We start from the raw sequence: 22,691 nt of genomic DNA on the forward strand, positions 1-22,691 counted from the left end.
TGAGCAGATTTGTTAATCTCATCAAGCTGTATGATGGTTTTTGATGGAAATTCAAGATGGTAACCATCACATATATGCTAGTCAATCAATGAAAAACCATCATGGGAGCATTTCATCAGAATTAAAATTCCATAGAAATCTACAGACACCATTATGAATCGCACTGAAACCAACGTACATCATCAAAATTTTTTGATGTTACCATTAAGAGTTTTGACTTGGGAAAACAGAATGGTAGAATGGTAGAAATCATATACATCTCGGTGCGCTGCTGCGAAGCGGCATTAACTGATTCATCTTTAATAGTAATTCGATGATGAGGAGTAGTGAGGTGGAATGGAGGTGGGAGGAAGAGGTGGAGCTCAGCACCAAAAATCGAGAGTGTATTTCGTGTGCTAGGGCAACGTCATATCCCTGAGGAAAAAGGCAGAGATTGGGCCAAATTTAGTGTTGTCGTCAATTAATTCAATATCTAGGAGTGAGTTAAAATTGCTGGTGGTACAGGTTTTTGCTTCATCGTAGAAATTTTGGTTTAAATTTTTTATATAGACGTTGATGTCATCAATTTTACTTGGGAAAGCAGAGATCATCTTAAATATTTATGGGTCAAAAATATTACACTTGCTGTGGTAGATGATATTAGAACAAGTCACTAAATTTTTCAAAGTTTCTACCATTGTGAGCAATGCATGTGTTAAACCGTCGAGTTATGGATTGGCGGGCTTCCTCAAATACACCTGAGCTTCGTTGGGTACCCGTTTGGCTACAGCACCGGTGGTTTTTGCCACCACATTTATATTTCGGAATTCAGAGGTGTTATGTACACCGTATTTTTCAGTACAACCCAATAAAGATATCCATTCTGCGTAAATCAGGAGAGTGTGGTGGCCAGGAAAGCAGTCTACCTCGTTCAATCCACCACTTAACGGTGAACGAAGACCTTTTCGAAGTTGAGATGTTATGCAAATCTTCTGAATCCTTTGTGATGCCCCCTACCTCCACTTAAAGTTTGTTCCAAATAATCCTGGGACACTCTGTATAGTGCATGTACTTTCGTAAAAAACGAATGTTATAAAATCTAGCTACCGTGATGCCTTATTGGTTTTTTTAGCTATTTAAAGTATCGTATTTTAATTTTCAATTACAATATTTTCATTAAAAAGTACTGTTTACATGCATATGTAACTACACATTTCTTTTTGTTTGAACTTAAACGTATTTTAAGGAAGGTGAAAATATAAGTTGTTCTATTATTAATAAAAAAATTTAAAATTTGATACTTTCAAATTATGCTCCCTTTTTATTACTTTATTAAATTTCTAATCCATATATTTTTAATTAAAACATTAAAAATATACGGATTAGAAGTTACAAAAGATTGAGACGAACATTTAATTTCACAGGTAAACGAAAAACTGTTGCAAACTTTCTACTCAATTTTAAACATCCATACGAAAACATTTATGTTGGAGGAACGCAGAAAGTTCTTTTTTTTTACAGCTAACATTTTAACTCAACAAAAAATCATCTTCGAAATACATAAGTTCAGGTCACGATCTTTTGGAAAGTTAGCTTAATCTCACGTATTTGGAAAAACCATGAGAGATATAATGATATTTATAACCTAAGATTTTAACTTTTTGGTCTCAGATATTCCCTCTAATTGAATATCAAAATTCACCATACTGAAATTTAAAATGAAAAAAAAGAGTGGTTGCTCAAGTTTTTTGCTATAAGATTTTTTTTTTCGGAAACCAGAAAGCTCTTTTGTGTTTATTTACCGTTCATCACTAAACCTTAAATCTCCAGAACATGTTGTAAAAATAAAAAAAACTATTTTTTGTACAATATCTTTTGTTTTGTCTTACGTGCAGATTAGTAAACTCGATAATTTCAGTCTCCGATATTCCTTCTAATGGAATATCGAAATTTACCACTCTGAAACTTAAAATTAAAAAAAAAGAGCGGTTGCTCAAGTCTTTCGTTTTAAGAGTTCTTTTTGTAGAAGCCAGAATGCTCTTTTGTGTTTACTAACTGTTCACTAAACCTTAAATCTCCAGAACATGTTGAAAAAATAAAACAGTTTATTTTTTATCCAACATATTTTGCTTTGTCTTGCAAGCAAATTAGTAAACTCAATAATTATAAAAAAAATATTTAAAAAATATTATTAGATATAGCTGTTGCTTATGGGTATTTTTTACAAATAAAGTATTTTACTTTAATATTTTAGCAACCGGTCTTTTTAATTAATCTAAAAAAATACCTTTTCAGTCAAAATGTTTAAAAATGTGGATGTTTGTTTTCAATTAGGGTTTACACAGTAGATGTTCCCCTTACCAATAGATCCAGGAGTTCCCTTGTCTTCTGGATTCAGTTCGAAATTATAAGGATAAGGAGGTGAACATTAGTAGTCGTAAGCCCAAAAATTGGGTCAGCTGTTCAATAACGTTTATAAAATAAAATGAAATATTATAATGGGATTCGAAATAGACACTACTTTACTGGGATACGTTATGCTTTGTATTACTTTGGCATAATACGGATAATGTAAATTTATATTTACTAGAATGAAAAAAAAAATATTCTTCTGATTTCTTTATTCAAATTTTGATTTATAAAAGCATTTAAGAACATATCATAAAATTTCAGTATCGGTAATATTTTAATAAAAACAACCGTTATTAAGTATGAAGTCAATGTTTTTATTAGATTTAATCGAAAAAATTCACCGTTTATGGATTAAAATAAAACTGAAATAAAAATGATGAATCTCTTTTTCGTTTAAAAGGGAAATTTTCTTTATAAAAATAACCAAAACAATACTGTCTTTTTCTGCAAGAAACGTAAAGCTTTATATTTTTAGTTAAATTTAATTCGCGTTAATGAATAATGCGTCTTTTTATTAGTTTCGATTATCAAAAGTTATAAAAAAATAATCCAGCTTTTATATTACAATGTTAAAAATAAGAACAACTAAAACAGTGTTTTTAGTATTTCAAGGTAATGCTATCCATGTAAGAAAAAATATCAGTATATTTTTAGATTCAAATGCAAATATGCGAATATTCTGAAAAAAAAATAGAATCCGAAAACTCAAAATGTGTTTCATATGAATTGTGTTTGTTATTCGATATTTCTTTTTTTTTTCTATCCGAAATAAACTTTTATGAATGCATGAATAAAACATTTGTTTACTTGCTTACAAACATAGACTGTCGACAGCAAAACATATTTGAGAAATAAAAAATAAACTGCTTAAAAGTATACACATAAATATGTCTCATCTCGGGAGCTTCTGAGTTTTCATCGTACACATAAGTATGTAGAGAAAAAATATTTAACATATGCAAAGAGTATAAGCGTCTTATATTGACTTCACCCGTTACATAATATCACGAACAAGTAAAGAGCATTTCAAATATACAACTAGTGACCTAGTGCAATATACATGACGACTGCTACCATTTTTACGATACATTTTTCTTGAATGTATAAAAGGGTAGTACATTTTACGATGCATCATTTCATTTTTGATTTATTAAATTTGATTTACAATGGTAGTAACATATATTAACATCATTTTAAAACGGTAGTAAATTTTACGATTTATCATTTCATTTTTGATTTATTAAATTTGATTTACAATGATAGTAACATATATTAGCATCATCATAAAACGGTACTAAATTTTGTGATTTATCATTTCATTTTTGATATATTAAATTTAATTTACAATGATAGTAACCTATAATAACATCATTATAAAACTTTAAATTTTATGATTTATCATTTCATTTCTGATTTATTAAATTTGATTTACAATTATAGTAACGTATATTAACATCATTATAAAAAGGTAGTAAATTTTGCGATTTATCATTTCATTTTCGATATATTAAATTTGATTTACAATGATAGTAACATAGATTAACATCATTATAAAACGGTAGTAAATTTTACGATTTATCATTTCATTTTTGATTTATTAAATTTGATCTACAATGATAGTAACATATATTAACATCATTATAAAATGGTAGTAAATTTTGCGATTTATCTTTTAATTTTTGATTTATTAAATTTTATTTACAATGATAGTAACGCATATTAACATCATTATAAAACATTAGTAAATTTTGTGATTTATCATTTCATTTTTGATTTATTAAATTTGATCTACAACGATAGTAACCTATATTAACATCATTATAAAACAATATATTTTATGACTTATCATTTCATTTTTGATTTATTAAATTTGATCTACAACGATAGTAACCTATATTAACATCATTATAAAACAATATATTTTATGACTTATCATTTCATTTTTGATTTATTAAATTTGATTTTCAGTGACAGTAACATAGATTAAAATCATTATAAGACGGTTGTAAATTTTACGATTTATCATTTCATTTTTGATTTATTAAATTTGATTTACAATGATAGTAACAAATATTAACATCATTATAAAACGGTCGTAAATTTTGCGATTTATCATTTCATTTTTGATTTATTAAATTTGATTTACAATGATAGTAACGCATATTAACATCATTATAAAACGGTAGTAAATTTTGTGATTTATCATTTCATTTTTGATTTATTAAATTTGATTTACAATGATAGTAACATAGATTAACATCATCATAAATCGGTAGTAAATTTTACGATTTATCATTTTTGATTTATTAAATTTGATTTAAAATGATAGTGACATATATTAACATCATTATATAACGATAGTAAATTTTACGATTTATAATTTCATTTTTGATTTATTAAATTTGATTTACAATAATAACATAGATTAAAATCATTATAAAACGGTAGAAAATTTTACGATTTATCATTTCATTTTTGATTTATTAAATTTGATTTACAAGGAAGGTAACATTTATTAATATTAATATATAAGCAATATGTGTATTAGAAAGGTACCTCCTGTAGGTCACTTCCATTATTTAAGCTGTTTCTTTAAAGTGGAATAAGTCAATTTAGAGTTAAAAAATTATGTAGTTACTTATTTAGTTTTCTATGTCATTTTAATAGTCATTATTTCCTTTTGATGCTTCATCAAATTATTAAATTGTAGTGTTTAAAACATCATCTTGATTGACTATCCATTGTCAATATTTTTAAACTCCCAATCACTTTAAAACTGCAGCAAGTTTCATGATTTTTCATTTTCCTTTTGATTTATTAAAATTAATTTTCAATGATTAGTGACTTATATACACTTTGTCTCAACATTTTAAACAATATATGTATTGGTTAGGTACCTTCGTTGGATCACTTACCGTATTTTTGTTTCTTTAATGTGGAATAAGTTCATTCAGAGCTAAAAAGTAGTTTGTTTTGTTGTCTTTTAATGATTTTAATACTAATTGTTACAATTTAAGGTTTCATAAATTTATAGTGTTAGAAACATTACCTAAAATTATTGTGAACTGCTAATATTTTTAAACTATCTAGCACGTTAAAATGGTAAAAATTAATCATTTCATTTTTGATTTATTAAATTTGATTTTCAATTATTAGTAATATATACCAATATTATAAAAACAAATTAAACAATAACTGTATAGGAATGACACCTTTGTTGGGTCACTTACATTATTTGAGTCGTTTAAGCAAAGCAAGTCCATTTAGAAATAAATTTCGTTTATTTTTTCTTTTCTCAATATTTTAATGATAATTGTTGCATTTTGATGTTTCATTACTAATCATGATGTTTCATTCATGATGTTTCATTACATTTTCTTACTAAATTTGATTCACAATGATTTGTCACATATATCAGCATCATGTAAATAATTTAAGCAATATTTATATTGGAAGGACTTCAATTACTTGAGCCTTTTTTTAAAGTTAATTCCGTTAATATTTGTGTCAAAATTGATAGTTTATTTTGTTTTTTCTTTTATGATTTTAATGTTGTTGCATTTTCATATTTCACCAAAGTATTAACAATATTAAAGTATTAACAACTTCACCTAAATCAATTGATGATTGCCAATATTTTTGAATTCACTCAAACACTAATCACTAAAAGACTCAGAATTATAACACTTTCCTAAAAAAAACACGAAGAAAATTAAGAAAAACAATAAGTTTCATTTATTACGCATAAGCTTCAAGTAAACAGAACTCATTACATAAGTTCAAAATGAAGATAAAACAAAAGAAAATTACAGAATTATTGAAATTATTGAATATCATGTAAGAAGAATTATTGAATTCACTCAGAAAATTATTGAATTCACTCAAACACTAATCACTAAAAGACTCAGAATCATAACACTTTCCTAAAAAAAACACGAAGAAAATTAAGAAAAACAATTAGTTTCATTTATTACGCATAAGCTTCAAGTAAACAGAACTCATTACATAAGTTCAAAATGAAGATAAAACAAAAGAAAATTACAGAATTATTGAAATTATTGAATATCATTGAAGAAGAATTATTGAATTCACTCAGAAAATTATTGAATTCACTCAAACACTAATCACTAAAAGACTCAGAATCATAACACTTTCCTAAAAAAAACACGAAGAAAATTAAGAAAAACAATTAGTTTCATTTATTACGCATAAGCTTCAAGTAAACAGAACTCATTACATAAGTTCAAAATGAAGATAAAACAAAAGAAAAGTACAGACATATGAAAATAATAGGGGGGGGGGGAGAAAAATAATAATAAAAAATTAACAAACAACTGGAAAAAAAGAAGAGGATAAATTTTTTTTAAAAAATCCGGAAAATAAGGGATATAATCTTTTTATCAGCCCAAACGATTACATCCGCGAAAAAGAGTGCTTTTTGATATTTTTTGCAGATATGATCGTGCGGGCTGATGAAAAAATTATATCTTTTATTTTCCGGATTTTTAAAAAAAATTATATCCCTTTTTTTCCAGTTGTTTGTTATTTTTTTTTATTATTATTTATCTTCACATCCTCTTTTTCATATGTCTGTAATTTTCCTTTGTTTTATCTTCATTTTGAACTATATATTCATTTATATATATATATATATATATATATATATATATATATATAATTTCTTTTTTAAAAGTAATACAAAAATAATTATGCATTAAATAGAAAACAATTGGCTTACGGGAAACTTACGTTGTGGTTTTTCCGAAACAAGTCAAATTTATTTCGAAAAAAATTCGTTTACAAGAAACAAGGTTCAAGGTCCGAAGCAGGGTTTTGAGAAGAAACTCATTGACATTGGAATTCAAATTAACATTAGGTGGATGCATAATGCCAAGGAGGAAACTATTTTATTGACCTAATAAGGTTTTCGAGTTATCGAAGTTCGAGATAGATATCGAGAGTGTACTGTCCATACAATTATATACATACATCAGCATTTGTTAGAACTTTTATGGAAATAACTCCGTGCACCATAAAGAAAACAATTCTAATAGAGGACCGTGTTATGAGACAGAAATGTGTTGGGAGGGTTTAGTGTGGTCAATAGTTCCACGCTTTAGTTTATTCTTACTTTATTTTAACGAAAAAGTTTTATCAAGAGAAAATTAAACAAAAAAGGCATATTTCTTCCTAAAACTATTTTGAAGGCTTATGTTGCCTTAAATGAAATTAAGAGCATGTTTTTAAAACGTGCTAGTAAATCGAACACTTAAACTGCACATGTTTCTTTCAAGGAACAATAAATAAAAATGCAATGTCTATTGAACAATAAACTTGCATCAAATCTCAGAAATGGTTCACTTAAACTTTTTTTGCTCTATAATATAAAACTCACATAATAACTTTCGTAACAAACATTTCTATACATCTATCTCATTATAATATGCACGGACGCTATCATTGTTTCAACGTTCCTTTCATTGAATGCTTCAGTTCTTCATGATGAGTTGGTAGCTTTATCCGAATTTAATGATGATAGATTACTTACACATATTTACTCGTGTCTTGGGAACAAAATACTAAGTTGTTGTAAGGTCGAAGTCTCGAGGAAAATATTCCAAAATATTATATAAATTCTTACAAACTTGAAATATATATATATATATATATATATATATATATATATATATATATATATATATATATATATATATATATATATATATATATATATATATATATATATATATATATATATATATATATATATATATATATAAATAAATATATATATATATATATATATATATATATATATATATATATATATATATATATATATATATATATAAATAAATATATATATATATATATATATATATATATATATATATATATATATATATATATATATATATATATATATATATATATATATATATAAATAAATATATATATATATATATATATATATATATAAATAAATATATATATATATATATATATATATATATATATATATATATATATATATATATATATATATATATATATATATATATATATATATATATATATATATATATAAGCAAAAAAGAGTGCTTTCTGAATATTGTATTAATATGGCCAAAGCAAAATATATCAATACAATAGTGCGAGGAGCAACTTAGAAATTGAAGCGAAAATAGAGCATTTTAAGTAAAAAAATAAAACATGCCAAGCGAAAAACAGAAAATAAGTGTAAAAAAAATACAAAATAAAATATAAAATGTAATCTATAAAGTGAATAGCGAATTAAAATAAATTTACACGCTCCGGAATTTTTCAAGAATAATTTAAAATATTTTTGCAATAAGTTCGCCGGATTTCAAAATATGAAAATTGAAGCGCAGAGGTTAGAAGTGTAAATTGAGGGAAATTTTTGGAGCGTTTTAGTTAAAGCATCTTGCGCTGCATTTTGTTAACATATGCAGCATATATATGATTTACAGAATTTTAACTGTTTTCTTACTTTATCAAGTATACCACTTACATTTTTATCAATGTAATTATATTTTTAGTAACAATAGTTTTTTTTATATATTTTAATTACAAAAAATATCATTAATAACAATCGCTTAGTATAACATTTTTGAAATCTAGCGATATTTTAACTCAAGATAAATGTAATTCACACAATACAAGGATAGAGCATTATAATAACACTGGGGATCATTTTTTTCCTGTTGCATCATATGTTTGAACGGATCTCAGATATTTTGGCATTGCTGATTTCAAATCTGAAATTTGGCTTCACTCAACAAGCTACTGTTTTATACAATTTAATAACATAATTTAAACCGAGATTCTATAAAATTTATTCGAGTGATTACTATATGTTTTAATTACAAAAAATATCATTAATAACAATCGCTTAGTATAACATTTTTGAAATCTAGCGATATTTTAACTCAAGATAAATGTAATTCACACAATACAAGGATAGAGCATTATAATAACACTGGGGATCATTTTTTTTCCTGTTGCATTATATGTTTGAACGGATCTCAGATATTTTGGCATTGCTGATTTCAAATCTGCATTTGGTTTCACTCAACAAGCTACTGTTTTATACAATTTAATAACATAATTTGAACCGAGATTCTGTAAAATTTATTCGAGTGATTACTAAATGCTACATAGGGAGTAGTAAGGAGAAGGCGATAATATATTTTAGTTTATGACGCGATACGTTATAGTCATATGTTTTTTCGTCTTAAGTGATATTCTCAAAGGAGCAGATAAGTGTATATGAATGTGTATACACCAATACTTTCTTTATAAACTTGCATTCAAACAAAAATAAACTTAACTAAAATATCATTTTAAAAGAAATCTTTAGCGTTCCAAGCGAACCTAATTTCAGATTAGAAAACCCCATACTCGAATTAAATAGGATCAAGTACTTGTATAAATGCAACAAAAGCTAGTTTCTCAGTGTTATATACCTCCTTTTATGTCTTGTGAAATATTTCTGGAGTTACAGTTTTAGTTCTTATGCAATTTCCCAGGGGATTTGGGTCAGTAAATGCTGTATTGTAATTTTCGTGAGCATAAAAACTTATATTCTTACTTAACAATCCAACATAAAAATATTTCTGTACATTTTTAAGTTTAGACATTTATGAAGGTTATTCATTACAAAAGCAAAACTGTTATTTGTGCTTTTTTTCTCATTTCACAGCTTTATTGCTCAGAGGTTTCTCTTTCTCAATCTGAATTTAACCGAATCATTTAAAATTCTAGACATGTTTCATCTAAAATTACGAACTAATATTATTAAAAATAGAGTATTCTGCAAAAATAAATTTCAAATCTTGACATTTAAAACTTAACAAAATTTGTTTCCCAGTGTAATTATTACTATTCCTTTTTTATTTCATCTTAATTGCCAACCAGGTGGCAGAGAGGTTAGCGTGCCTGACTGCGGAGCCGATGGTTGCGGGTTCGAATCCCGCTCAGGGCACGGATGTTTCCTTCTCTCTGTGTTCTATGTCCTTTCTCCTTTGTGTGATTGTGTGAATGTGACCCGCCCTATAAACGGGTTTGTGGTTGTGTGAAGTGGGCGACGCGGCTCCACTGCCATGGCTTCACCACAGGTGCCCACTGGGTAACGAGAAAAGAGTAACAGTTCTGGCTCTCCTGGACAATGGGACAATACATCCCAAGTACCCGCCATTTAAAAAATTATTTTAATTTAAATTTAAAATCAGATTTATTTCATAAATCTTGTACCACTAATATACATGAACATAGATATCATTAAAAGTACTCTTCTCTCTTTTAGTGTGCTTACAAATGGAGAGAGGTATATTTGCATTAATAGCACCAACAAGTGATCCTTCATATGACACATTTGCTGCCTATTCAAACACATTCCAGATGCCATTTGTTAGTCCAGCATTTCCGCAACAAACGAGCTCCGACAGACCAGCCAATATTGGGGTTAGTTTGAGGCCTAAATATCTAAGAGCAGTTGTAGATATCATCAATTTCTACAAATGGAAAACGATCATCTATCTTTATGACTCCGATAATGGTAAGTATTTAAGTAATTTATTAATCATTGCTCGCGTTTGTAATTTAAAATAAATGGGAGGTTATGAATAATTCTCTGGATAATTGTACCACTGAATACAGTTGAATTCCCCTCAACCGTTCACCATTCATTTGGATTTGTTTCAATCAGGTTATTCAAAGTTAATTAATCGGATTAAATTTTGGTGAAGCACGATAAGTTACAAAAGTATTCAGGTAAAGAATGGTTTCTCATTGTGGGTATTGTTTGATATGCAGTATAAAATGGGCAGATATGTCTGAAATGGTTGTCAGATTTGATCATAATTGGAAAATTAAATTGAAATAGTTGCATTAAATTAAAATTCTTCAGGTAGCTTAAACATTTTGTAAGAGAATGTTAAATAACATTAACCCCTTCAAGCAGACATTTTTTGAAGAAAAACAAACAAACAAAATCAGTTTTTTTATGCAAAAGAATACACTTTAGAACATAGTCTTTTCTTTCGGTACTGCGTTTTTGTTCTATGGAAAAAAGCTATGTTCAGAGAGGCCAACTGCTCCGTACACGCCAAAATAATTGAAAAACGGTAAATAACTACAAAGAAAATTTTGCAAATATTTGATAATTTTCTTTCTTTTTCTTGATTTATAAGAAATTGGGCACCTGGGCCGCACTGAAGGCCCATATCCCATACATCAAGAAATAGTATAAAAAGTTTAAATAAGTTTGAGTTCAGCAGTCTATGGGGTGACTGTTACAGGAAGACAAGCACCTTGCTTGCATAACTGAAAGAAAATAAAAATAATAAGAGCAACTTGCTGTAATTTGACAATTTCCGCTTACTTTTTAAAAGGTATAGCAGTGGTGAATAATATAAGCCTACGAATTATTTAGAAATTGTGGTGGATAGAAATCTACTAAATTGAATTTATTAAACCATGAATAACAATTGATAAACTACCACTTTAAAATATATATTTACTGTCCTGAGCAAGTTGGCATCTCTGTATATTTTATCCGTGAATAAATAAGTGTTATAGCTTACAATCCTATGTAAATGATAAATATCAATAAAACGATTTTTTGTCTTAGCTTTCACATTGTTATTTTCAATTCTCGATTATATTCGAGTGAGAAAAATTATAACAACATAAAATACAACTCCGCTCAAATTATCTCGAGTGTGCACAGTTTAGCCTGTTTAGAGTTCTCGAACTAACTCGAGCGCCCAAGTTAAGGGGTAAAGGACAAATAAATATAATTTAACCATTTATTAACTATATTTATAATGTTACCCAGTAAGTGTACCTTACTTTGGTAATAAAATCATCAAAAGTTACAATACAGGAGCAATAAAATACTCAACGGAAATCACGCACGCCATCCTTCAAGAAATCTAATCTAATATGGATTCAGTTGGTAGTAACATGTTGGTCTAGTTCTATTCATTTCCGCTTGAAAGCTTCATTTCCTTGACAACAAAAGACATCGAACTTCACTCCTGCCGACTACTCCGTTGTGTCTCGTGATCTCCTATAGATGAAAGAAAAGGCAAAAAAGTATTTATGAAACCTTTTGATCTTAAAGATCTAAGTGATACCCTTCAACACCAACGTTTTTATCAAGACATTTTTTACTAGAGATACGGATTCCGCTGATATTTCTAAATCTAATAGAATTTCTATTAATATTTAGATAGAACTCCAGACAATTGACAGTTTGATCTCATATACAATATATGTTGAAATTATTTATATGTAGAGGTGGACAAAATAGTTTTATTTCTAATTAAAAAAAGTATTGCTATATTTACCATTTCGTTGCCACAAGAAAAAATATTTTCTAAAATTTTATCGAATTTTCCGAAATTTCCGAAAAACTGAGACTTATCCTGCTAAATTTTTTTCGAAATTTCCGAAAAAATATTTTCGGAAATTTCGGGGTTATATTCGAATAATTAATGAATTGTTTGAGGCAAATTGATGCTTCTTAAATATGACCTACATAAAGCTGAAAAGGACTAGGTTCTTAACCCTTTGCACTCTGATGTCACCTCTAAGGCGCAATCTACAGTTGCCCCTCTAAAATTAAAATTCTTTGCCCTTTAACCCATTCGCGCCGACTGTCACAAATACGTGCCAGCATAAAACATTATCAATCAGGGTAAAAAGATAAAATTGGTAATCAAAGTATTTATTTAGCAGTTCATTTGTGGTCGGAGTTATAATTGTTTGATTTATTTAATTCGCCATTACTTTGTTCAAAATAAAACTATTTGGTTATACTTTGAATAAACATTGATTATATATATGATTAAACTAACAATAATTAAAATAAAAGCAAAGTAAGTCTGTCGAATTAGCAACGCCTACATTTAAGTTACCGTTTTTTATTTAATTTCAACTTGATTCTGATTTTGTAAGAATGCTTTTCTGAATCACCCGTCCCCAAGGGATTAATAACTAAGAACCACATTATTTCTATATTGTTAAAAATTATATAAAAATATTGTATTGTGTATTTTAAATGATTTAGTGCTTATATTAAATTACAGCATTTTAAAGTACTCGGAATGCGAAGGGTTGAAACAAACATAACTAACTCCTTCAACACAACTACATTTGGATGTAACTTAAATTAAATTAGCTATCAACACCTCATATAACATAAATAGGTCTGATAGCAGGATAAGTCTCTGTTGAAACTAAAGCTACAACTTTTCCTTATACTTTGGCGGATTGTAGTTGTTGTTTTTCTCGGCCATTAAGGCAACTGGGAATGATTGTTCTTGTTTCCCAGAGGCACCATCTATGGCCAGGAATTCGACTTCTGCCACATCCATACGTCACAGCCGTTTATTGGGCGGGCCTATTCGTACAAGCATTCATTCATATACAAATCATAACTTGGAACTGAACCAGAGAACTATCAATCTCCAATTCAGTACCCCCATAAGTATAATTTGTTATGGAAACATGGAGGACTTTGCGACTCGACATATTTAACGTGCACCGGTCCCCATTTACTACACGGGAAGTCTTCAGCAGGCAGGATTCGAACTCCCGTTCTCCCAAACGTGAGTCCAGCTACCTACAAACTAGGCTATACCGGCCCCTACTTAGAGGGTTAAAAATCTAATTCTGTCTTTAAATAATCATTGATGCTTTTTTTTCTTTACCGTACCATTTTTACAAAAAAAAATTACTCTACTTTTTAACATTTCTAAGCAAACATAAATTTTAAAAGAAATCTGGAAAATGGAGTATCGGAAAGTTTGTAGCTACAGAATCTGCAAAAAAAATAAAATAGCATGTTTCCTTTTCCCCTTGGGGACGGTTGATTCAGAAAAGTATTCTTGCAAAATCAGAATCAAGTCGTAATTAAATAAAAAATGGTAACTTGAATGTAGTCGTTGCTGATTTGACAGACTTAAGTTGCTTTTACTTTAATTATTGTTAGTTTAATCATATATATAATCAATGTTAATTCAAAGTATAACTAAATAGTTTCGTTTTGAACAAAGTAATGGTGAATTAAATGAAACAAACAATTATAACTCCGTCCACAAATAAACTGCTAAAGAAATACTTTGATTAACAGTTTTATCTTTTTATCCTGATTGGTACGGTTTTATGCTGGCACGTATTTGTGACAGTCGGCGCGAAAGGGTTAAACAACTATTCCTTTTTTTTTTTTTTTTTTTTTTTTTTTTGCTTTACAGTAACTATTCTCCAAAAGAAGTCCTATTTTTCACTTTTATAAACAAAAAGAAGTTATAAATTTCTGGAAAGTTGACCTCTGGAGCGTTTGTAGCTGCAGATTCTACAAAAAAATAGCATGTATCTTTAAATATTTATGATTAATTTCTTTCTTGTTTGGTTTTCAGCACCTATTCTTCAAAAGAAATTATTTATTCTCTTTTTATATTAACAAACAGAATCTTAAGAAGTAAAAATAAACCGGAGATCATTAATCAATCTGATACTACAGATTCTGCAACAAAAATAAAATAACATATTAAAGTATATATTTATTTTTATTTTTAGTCATAAAACAGTTTTTTTTTGATGTTTAAAAACAAAGAGAAGTTATGAATTTTAGGGAAATTTGTCACTGGAACTTTATTAGTTGCTACTGATTCTACAACAGCAAAAAAAAAAAACACGTTTCTTTGCATAATTATCATTATTTCTTTTATTTATTCTTTCTTGGTTTTTAGTACCCGTTCTTCAACTGTCTTTTGTTATTTTATATTTGGAGACATAAATAAACTGGAATTTCTGATAAATTAAGTACCACAACATATGTAGCTACAGATTCTATGAAAAAAATTAATTAACCTACTTTTCTTTTTTGGTTTAATAAATCGTTTCTGAAAAATCTTAGCACCATTTCTTAAAATTTACAAACAAAAACAGATTAAAACGATCTGGAAAATTAAGCACCGCAACATTTGTATCTACAGAATCTTCAGCAAAAATAAAATAATATGCATATTTAAATATAAAACTGCGTTTTTTCCCAGTACTTTTTACCTAAAAAATCAAAAAAACTGCTCTTTTTCTGCATGTAAAAACAAAGAGAATTTATAAATTTCAGGAAAATTAGTTACTGGAACGACAGTTGTGGACGCCAAATTTACAACAAAAAATAAAACTTAATGAATAATGATTACTATTTCTTTCCTTTTTGAATTCTAGAACCTGTTCTCCATAAAATTTTAAAACTGCTTTTTTTTTCGTTTTATATTTAGAAACAAAAATAGACTGGAATTTCAAGAAATTCAAGTTTTACAAGATCTGCAGCAATATATTCTACAGCATAAACAAAATAACCTATAATTATCATTTTTCATTCTTATTTGTTTTACAGTACCTCTAATCCAAAATCTTAGAGCTGTTTTTTGACATTAATAAACAAAAACAAATTGAAATTTCTGAAAAATTTAGTTCCAGAGCTTTTGTAGCAATGGATTCGTCAAAGGAAAAAAAAATGTGCTTCAAGATTTACGTAAAGATGAAAGCACATCTAACTCGCATCACCCGGCAATGAATATTTATAAAATAACCTACCATTAAACTGATTGGCAGAAAAGGATGCAGAGAAAATAATTATGTTACCAGTACTTCATGGATATTATGAGACCTTAATTCATGTGAAATAATTTTAGATACATAAAATTAGCTCATCATTAACGATATAGTGGGTGAAAGCATCAAATCTTTACACTAATAGCTTCATGGAGATAAAAATTTTCACGTCATAAAAACTCCAAAGCACTCTTTAACAGCTATTAAGGCTCTATTAATGGTAGTACCAATTTATGAAGCGAACCTCTTTTCAACCTCTTCCACATAATTAACGTTCAAGCTTTTTATTCAAGAAAATTCTTCGCATAATTTGTGGATGAGAAAATGAGGGGAATCAATATACGCTTTCTTTCACTGTTATCTTCAAGATAGTAGGAGTATCTAAAATAATTTTTATCTTTTATCGTATTAATATTTCTGTAAGAGTCAATTCTAGCCATGCAAATCAGGACTGTCAAAATATTTAAGCAATATATATATCAGGGTCCGTGAAAGAGTAAAAACTGGTAGTGAAACTGCGTTATTTATAGCTGATTATCGGGAAAAAAAGTGATTATATGTGATTGTAATGGCATATTAACTGGGGAATCAATATATGTTTTTTTTTTCACTGTTATCTTCAAGATAGTAGGAGTATCTAAAATAATTTTTATCTTTTATCGTATTAATATTTCTGTAAGAGTCAATTCTAGCCATGCAAATCAGGACTGTTAAAATATTTAAGCAATATATATATCAGGGTCCGTGAAAGAGTAAAAACTGGTAGTGAAACTGCGTTATTTATAGCTGATTATCGGGAAAAAAATTGATTATATGTGATTGTAATGACATATTAACTGGGGAATCAATATATGTTTTTATTCACTGTTATCTTCAAGATAGTAGGAGTATCTAAAATAATTTTTATCTTTTATAGTATTAATATTTCTGTAAGAGTCAATTATAGCCATGCAAATCAGGACTGCTAAAATATTTAAGTAATATCTATATCAGGGCCCGCAAAAGAGTAAAAACTGGTAGTGAAATTGCTTTATTTATAGCTGATTATCGATTCAAAAATTGATTATGTGTGATTGCCGTGGCACATTAACAGGGGAATCAATATAGGTTTTTTACTCTTCAAGATAGTTGCAGTATTTAAAAAAAATTTTATCTGTTACCGTATTTATATTTCTTTACGAGTCAATTTAAGCAATATAAATCAGGTTTGCTATTTATCCTCAAAAGAGTAAAAAAACTGGTAGCGAATTTGTTTTATTTATAGCTGATTATCGGGAAAATTTTTTATTTATTATATGTGACTTCCATGGCACATTAACAGGGGAATCAAAATAAGATTTTTTACTCTTCAAGATAGTTGCAGCATTTAATATAATTTCTCTCTGTTACGGTATTTATATTTCTTTACGAGTCAATTTAAGCAATATCATACCTGGTAACTTTTAATCCCTTCCATTATCATTTTTCCCAGTGGTATTAAAATGGAATTAAAACTTCAATTTTAATCAAACAAATACATTGTATTTGAGAAAACTTAAGTTGACAACCATGATAGTAACGCATATTAATATATGTGCTTAATTTTTGTAAGAATAGTGGTGATCAATATCATTTAAAAATTAAGATTATAAAAAAAAAATAGTATATAATTACTACCACTTTAAATATGAAAATAAAATCCTCCGGAAAATCCGGAGTAGTTACCAGGTATGCAATATAAATCAGGGTTGTTATTTATCCTCAAAAGAGTAAAAAACTGGTAGTGAAATTGCATTATTTTATTGCTGATTATCACTGCTGATCACATTACCACATTCACGTCGTAAGGTTACAGAAATGAGGTAACCTTACGACCTACATGACCTCCTGGCCCCCAACGGACTGTTGCGGAATTGCTTTACTTTTTAGGTTGAAACTATTGCCTCTATCAAATATAAAACATGCTATATATTTTATTTCAATGGCAAGAAAAAAAATCTTTTGTTTACCGAGTTAATTTCATTTTTAAAATATGTTCATAATGCCTTTGATAAAAATGGCAGTGTAGTAGAATTTGATCTAAGTAGTACTTTTAATTTTTTGATAAAAGTACTTTTCTCTTAGTTATAGAAATATTAAGGAGGTGTCTTAAGTATATAAAGGGTTACACGTGCAATTTAAAGTAAATAAGTATTTTTATAATCTAGGCATCTAGAGTTTAAAATAGGTAACAAATTTTAATACGCTAAAATTAAACTTCTAAAAATATTCTTTAGCATTATGTAATTAAAGCTTACAACAAACTAAACCTGTACATTGAATTAAAGTAAAATAATCGGCCAAGCAAAATTCGTCAAAGACTCAAGTCATTTATTAAGCTGAATTTACGTTTTAACTCTACGAGCTTCAGCGAATGAAACTTGAATTCTTTGATATTTTTGTTTCATTTTCTGATTAATTATTCGAGTGTCTCTACAACGACTGGTTACAAATCACCCAGTTGTTGAGTGAGAATAATGATCTTTTCATCGAAATCAATTGTTCCTTCTTCCTATGCGCTTGCCGCTAGAACCGAGGATCGTAAATTTTGGTAAGCCTTTGCAGATGTTATATCCTTGGTAGAGGCTCTCAAGAAGCTGGAAGAATTTCGCTCATTATTTTGCGCATCATGTTCATTATTTTTATCAAGATTGAGTAAAAATAAGGTATCCCTTTCTTCTGAGTTAACTTTTGTTCATGTAATAAGTCATTTCATTTTTGAATTAAATAAAGTCATTGCAAATAAATTTTGATTTTAAAGTGAATGCTTCTAATTCATGAGTTTTCAAAAATGTCTGACACTACTTCTGATCAAGCCCTGAAGAGTGCTAAGAGACTCTAAAAGTAACAGACAATAAAAATAATTTCTATGAACTAGTAACACTGTTCTGCGAAAAATAATGCACTATATATTTCTTTTCGTATTTTAGTTGATGCATTGTTTAATATTCATTGAAAAAAGTACTTGAATTGACTCTATTTTAAAATGTACTATTTTAAAATGCACGCTCTATTTTAAAATGGTATAAAAATGCGATTTTTGAAAAATGTGGGAAATCAACTGTTTGAAATTTAACTTTTCAAAACTTGGTTTCGTTGATATTCTTATTTAATTTCCTGATTCACCGAGTTTTTGAGTGAAAATAATAAATAATAAATTTCTTCAAGCTATGTTTATGAGACTTTATTACTGTTGTTTATAATCTCATCTTTTGTGTGATTTTTTATTGTGTTTAATTTTTAAGAGGTATGTTTAAACATTTAAAACAACAATACGGGTACCTTGTGTCTGCACCACACATCCACTAATGTTCTTGTTGCGTTTTTCACATTTAAACATTCCAGATTGTTTTTAAGGTGCATGCATTAGTACCTTAATGTAAAATTCATGATGAATGGTTAAAGGGCTGATTCAACGCCTCCTATAACTGAAAGCCTCCACACGGTTTTTTATAGGTAGTCCGATCAGACCACTGGGAAGGACATCCACTTTCCGAACGAGTCATTTAAAACAAAATTTAGTTAAAATAAGATAGTGGTAGCAAGTATATGGCTAAAAATTTGTTTTATTTATGAATATTATTGGTTTGCCTTATTCACTTGCCAACCACTACAGATTCAATACTCAAATATATATGATAAATTTCTCTCAATTACTTTTATAAAAGGTTTTGGGTTCATGCGCACAACTGGTTCACTTTTTAAACAGTCTGCGCGGACTACTTATAAAAGACCGTGTGGAGGCTTTTTGATGTAGGAGGTAAAGGAATCAAGATAATAAATTCACGTTTATGCATAAACAGAGCGTTTTATTAAATCTTTGTATTACGTCAGTGAGAAATGAGGTAACATTTCTCTCTGTTAACTTTTAACGTTGTTGCTAAGGTACTGTTAACTCTTAACTGCTTTGTCTTTCTGTGTCATATACTCTTTTTAAATATAAAAACTGGTAATTCGACTGTTTCAATATTTTAATTTGTTTCGAGTGAAGCAAAGTCATTTGTGGTCATCAAACTATATCAGTAATGTAGATGGAGATTAACCCTTTCGCGCCGACTGTCACAAATACGTGACAGCAAAAAACCGTATCAATCAGGGTAAGAAGATAAAACTGGTAATCAAAGTATTTCTTTAGCAGTTTATTTGTGGGCGGAGTTATAATTATTTGATTTATTTAATTCACCATTACTTTGTTCAAAATAAAACTATTTAGTTATACTTTGAATTATCATTGATTGTATATATGATAAAACTAACAATAATTAAAATAAAAGCAAAGTAAGTCTGTCAAATTAGTAACGACTACATTTAAGTTACCGTTTTTTATTTAATTGCAACTTGATTCTGATTTTGTACGAATGCTTTTCTCAATCACCCGTCCCCAAGGGGTTAATTAACACTCTGAATGATACGCTAATTTTACAGGGCTTGTTCGTCTGGCCACATGGTAAATAACTACAAACTAAATTTGCAAATATAGACAGATTTTGCTAGTTTATGAAAGGTTTAGCATGACATAACTGAAAAAAGAGGTGAATTATAAATGCCTACGAATTGTTTAAAAATAGCGGTGGATAGAAATCTTCTAAATTGAATTTATTAATCCAAGAATCACAGTAATTAAGTAAATATCGAATAAATTTTCTGCAATTCCATAAAAGAGTGCAAATTTTATAGTTCTATATCATGTTATACGCTGTCAGCCAGCTGTTTTTCGCGGCCTATGTGAAAGATCAGTGTCAGCAAGCGGTGGCAGACGCAGCCTAAATGTAATTTCAGTGTCAGCCACCGGTGGTTGACGCGGCCTAAAAGGAAAGTCCAGTGTCAGCCACCGATGACTGACGCGGTGCTCAACGTGTTAATTAAGCTAAAATTGTACGCTTGAATTTTTTTTTATTCAAAAGATAAATATATTTTGTATAAAAATTATTGAAGCAGAAATTTGGTACTTATGAATTAGATGAAACACTTTGGTTTTTCGAACTTTTTTTTACCATCTTTTTTAAAATTTACGTACAGTGGGAAAATTTTGGGGAGCAAAGGCATCCAGGTCAAATGTATTAATTATAATAATGGTAATAAATTCAACTAAAAGGTCGCATTCAGAATTTTTTTTCATCAAAAAAACAAATATAGTTTGTATAAATTTTTAAACACTAGAATAAAAGTCTTCGCGTTGAGCCAAAAAGGTTGTTACTTATAAGTTAAATTTAGCTTTCTTGATATTTTTTTACCGTGTTTTCTAAACGGGGGGCAATTTTTGGTGACGAAAACGCATTCGCGTTTTGCATGACATATCAGTATAAGTGGTAATAAATTAAACTTAAATTTTGCATTCGAATTTTTTCATCTGAAAAGGTAAATATATTTTGTATATATTTTTGAACCATTAAAAAAAGTGTTTGTGCAGAACCAGAAAAAATTTAGTACTTATAGATATAGTTTTCTCTTTCTTTCTCTACCAGTTTTTTTTTTATTATTTCCTAAACGGTGGGTAAATTTTGGAGGTGAAAATGTATTTGTGTTCCATAAAATATAGCAGTAATATAAATGGTAATAAATTGAACTGAAATTATGCAGTTGAAATATTTTTCATTGAAAAAAATAATAAATATATTTTGTAAATGTTTAAGTACCAATAGGAAAAAAATTATTGTGTTGAAAAATTTTGTATTTATGAATTAGATGAAATAATCACAATTTTTTCTACCAGTATCTTTTTAAACTTTCCGTAGGGTGATCAACTTGTTAATTAATTCTATACTAATGTTCCATACTAATGTAAAATTTTATTGTGACATAAAAATGCCTTTGTGAAAGAAGTAGTAAGCCGTTAAACTCAGACAATTTAACAATTCCAAGTGTTGACTACAACTTGAATTTAAAAAATTGACGGAAGCATAGTTTCTGATAGAGTATAGATATTTATCTTTTTAACTTGTTATTCATTTATAATTTTAAAAATAAAATAATTGATTTATCAGTCTTTAAATTTTTGTCGAAGGAACTTCCCGTATTATAAGATGCTTTTAAATCCTAAAAGTTAATGTTTCCGAAAACATTAGAACAAAAAAAAAATATTGTATACTTTTTAACAAAATATGAGCATATTTTTTCGTTTTGACTTTCTCTTAAGCTTGAAATAATCCATATTAAATAAATAAAAATCTTTAAAATCCTGCATATTATTTTCTCTGAAACATTAAAAAAAATTAAACCTTTCTTTTCAAAAAATAAAAAACCGTATAAAATAAGTCTTTTAAATCTCCTTTATAACTCTTTTATTTATACTAATCACTAAAAAATATCTTTTGAAAAGTTTTAATACATAACTTTTTTACGAAAAGCAAATCTGTAGGAGCACTACGGATATTTGAAAAAAAGTACACGTATAGAAAGCATACTTATATAACTTTAAGAATAATACTTGAAGAAAGAGCACTTAGAAGACAGAAGTTTTTCTATTTTCTGCATAGATTTGTTTCGATTTTTTTTTTGTTTGTTTTTTTTGTTTCTCAGTCTTTTCATTATTTTTCCACATTTGTTAAGTGTCAGCAGTAAGTTTTTTTACTACACTGACGCAGAAAAGGTTTCCTATAGACTTTTTGGCTTCTGGTGATTTCCAAGGTTTT

General features: G+C 28.0%; 1 protein-coding gene across 2 annotated transcripts in view; it reads left to right on the plus strand.

Moving 5' to 3' along the window:
• LOC107436206 (glutamate receptor 1-like) overlaps nt 1-22,691 on the plus strand; it is a 147,221-nt gene that overhangs the window by 45,609 nt on the left and 78,921 nt on the right. For both annotated transcript variants that reach the window (XM_016047817.4, XM_071188134.2), the window contains exon 3: nt 10,718-10,969. In XM_016047817.4, the coding sequence (XP_015903303.3) occupies nt 10,718-10,969 (252 nt within the window). The remainder of the gene's footprint in view (nt 1-10,717; nt 10,970-22,691) is intronic.

Source organism: Parasteatoda tepidariorum, chromosome 12 (assembly GCF_982258835.1).
Source record: "Parasteatoda tepidariorum strain Cologne lab strain chromosome 12, Ptep-v5.0, whole genome shotgun sequence".
Lineage (NCBI taxonomy): Eukaryota > Metazoa > Arthropoda > Arachnida > Araneae > Theridiidae > Parasteatoda > Parasteatoda tepidariorum.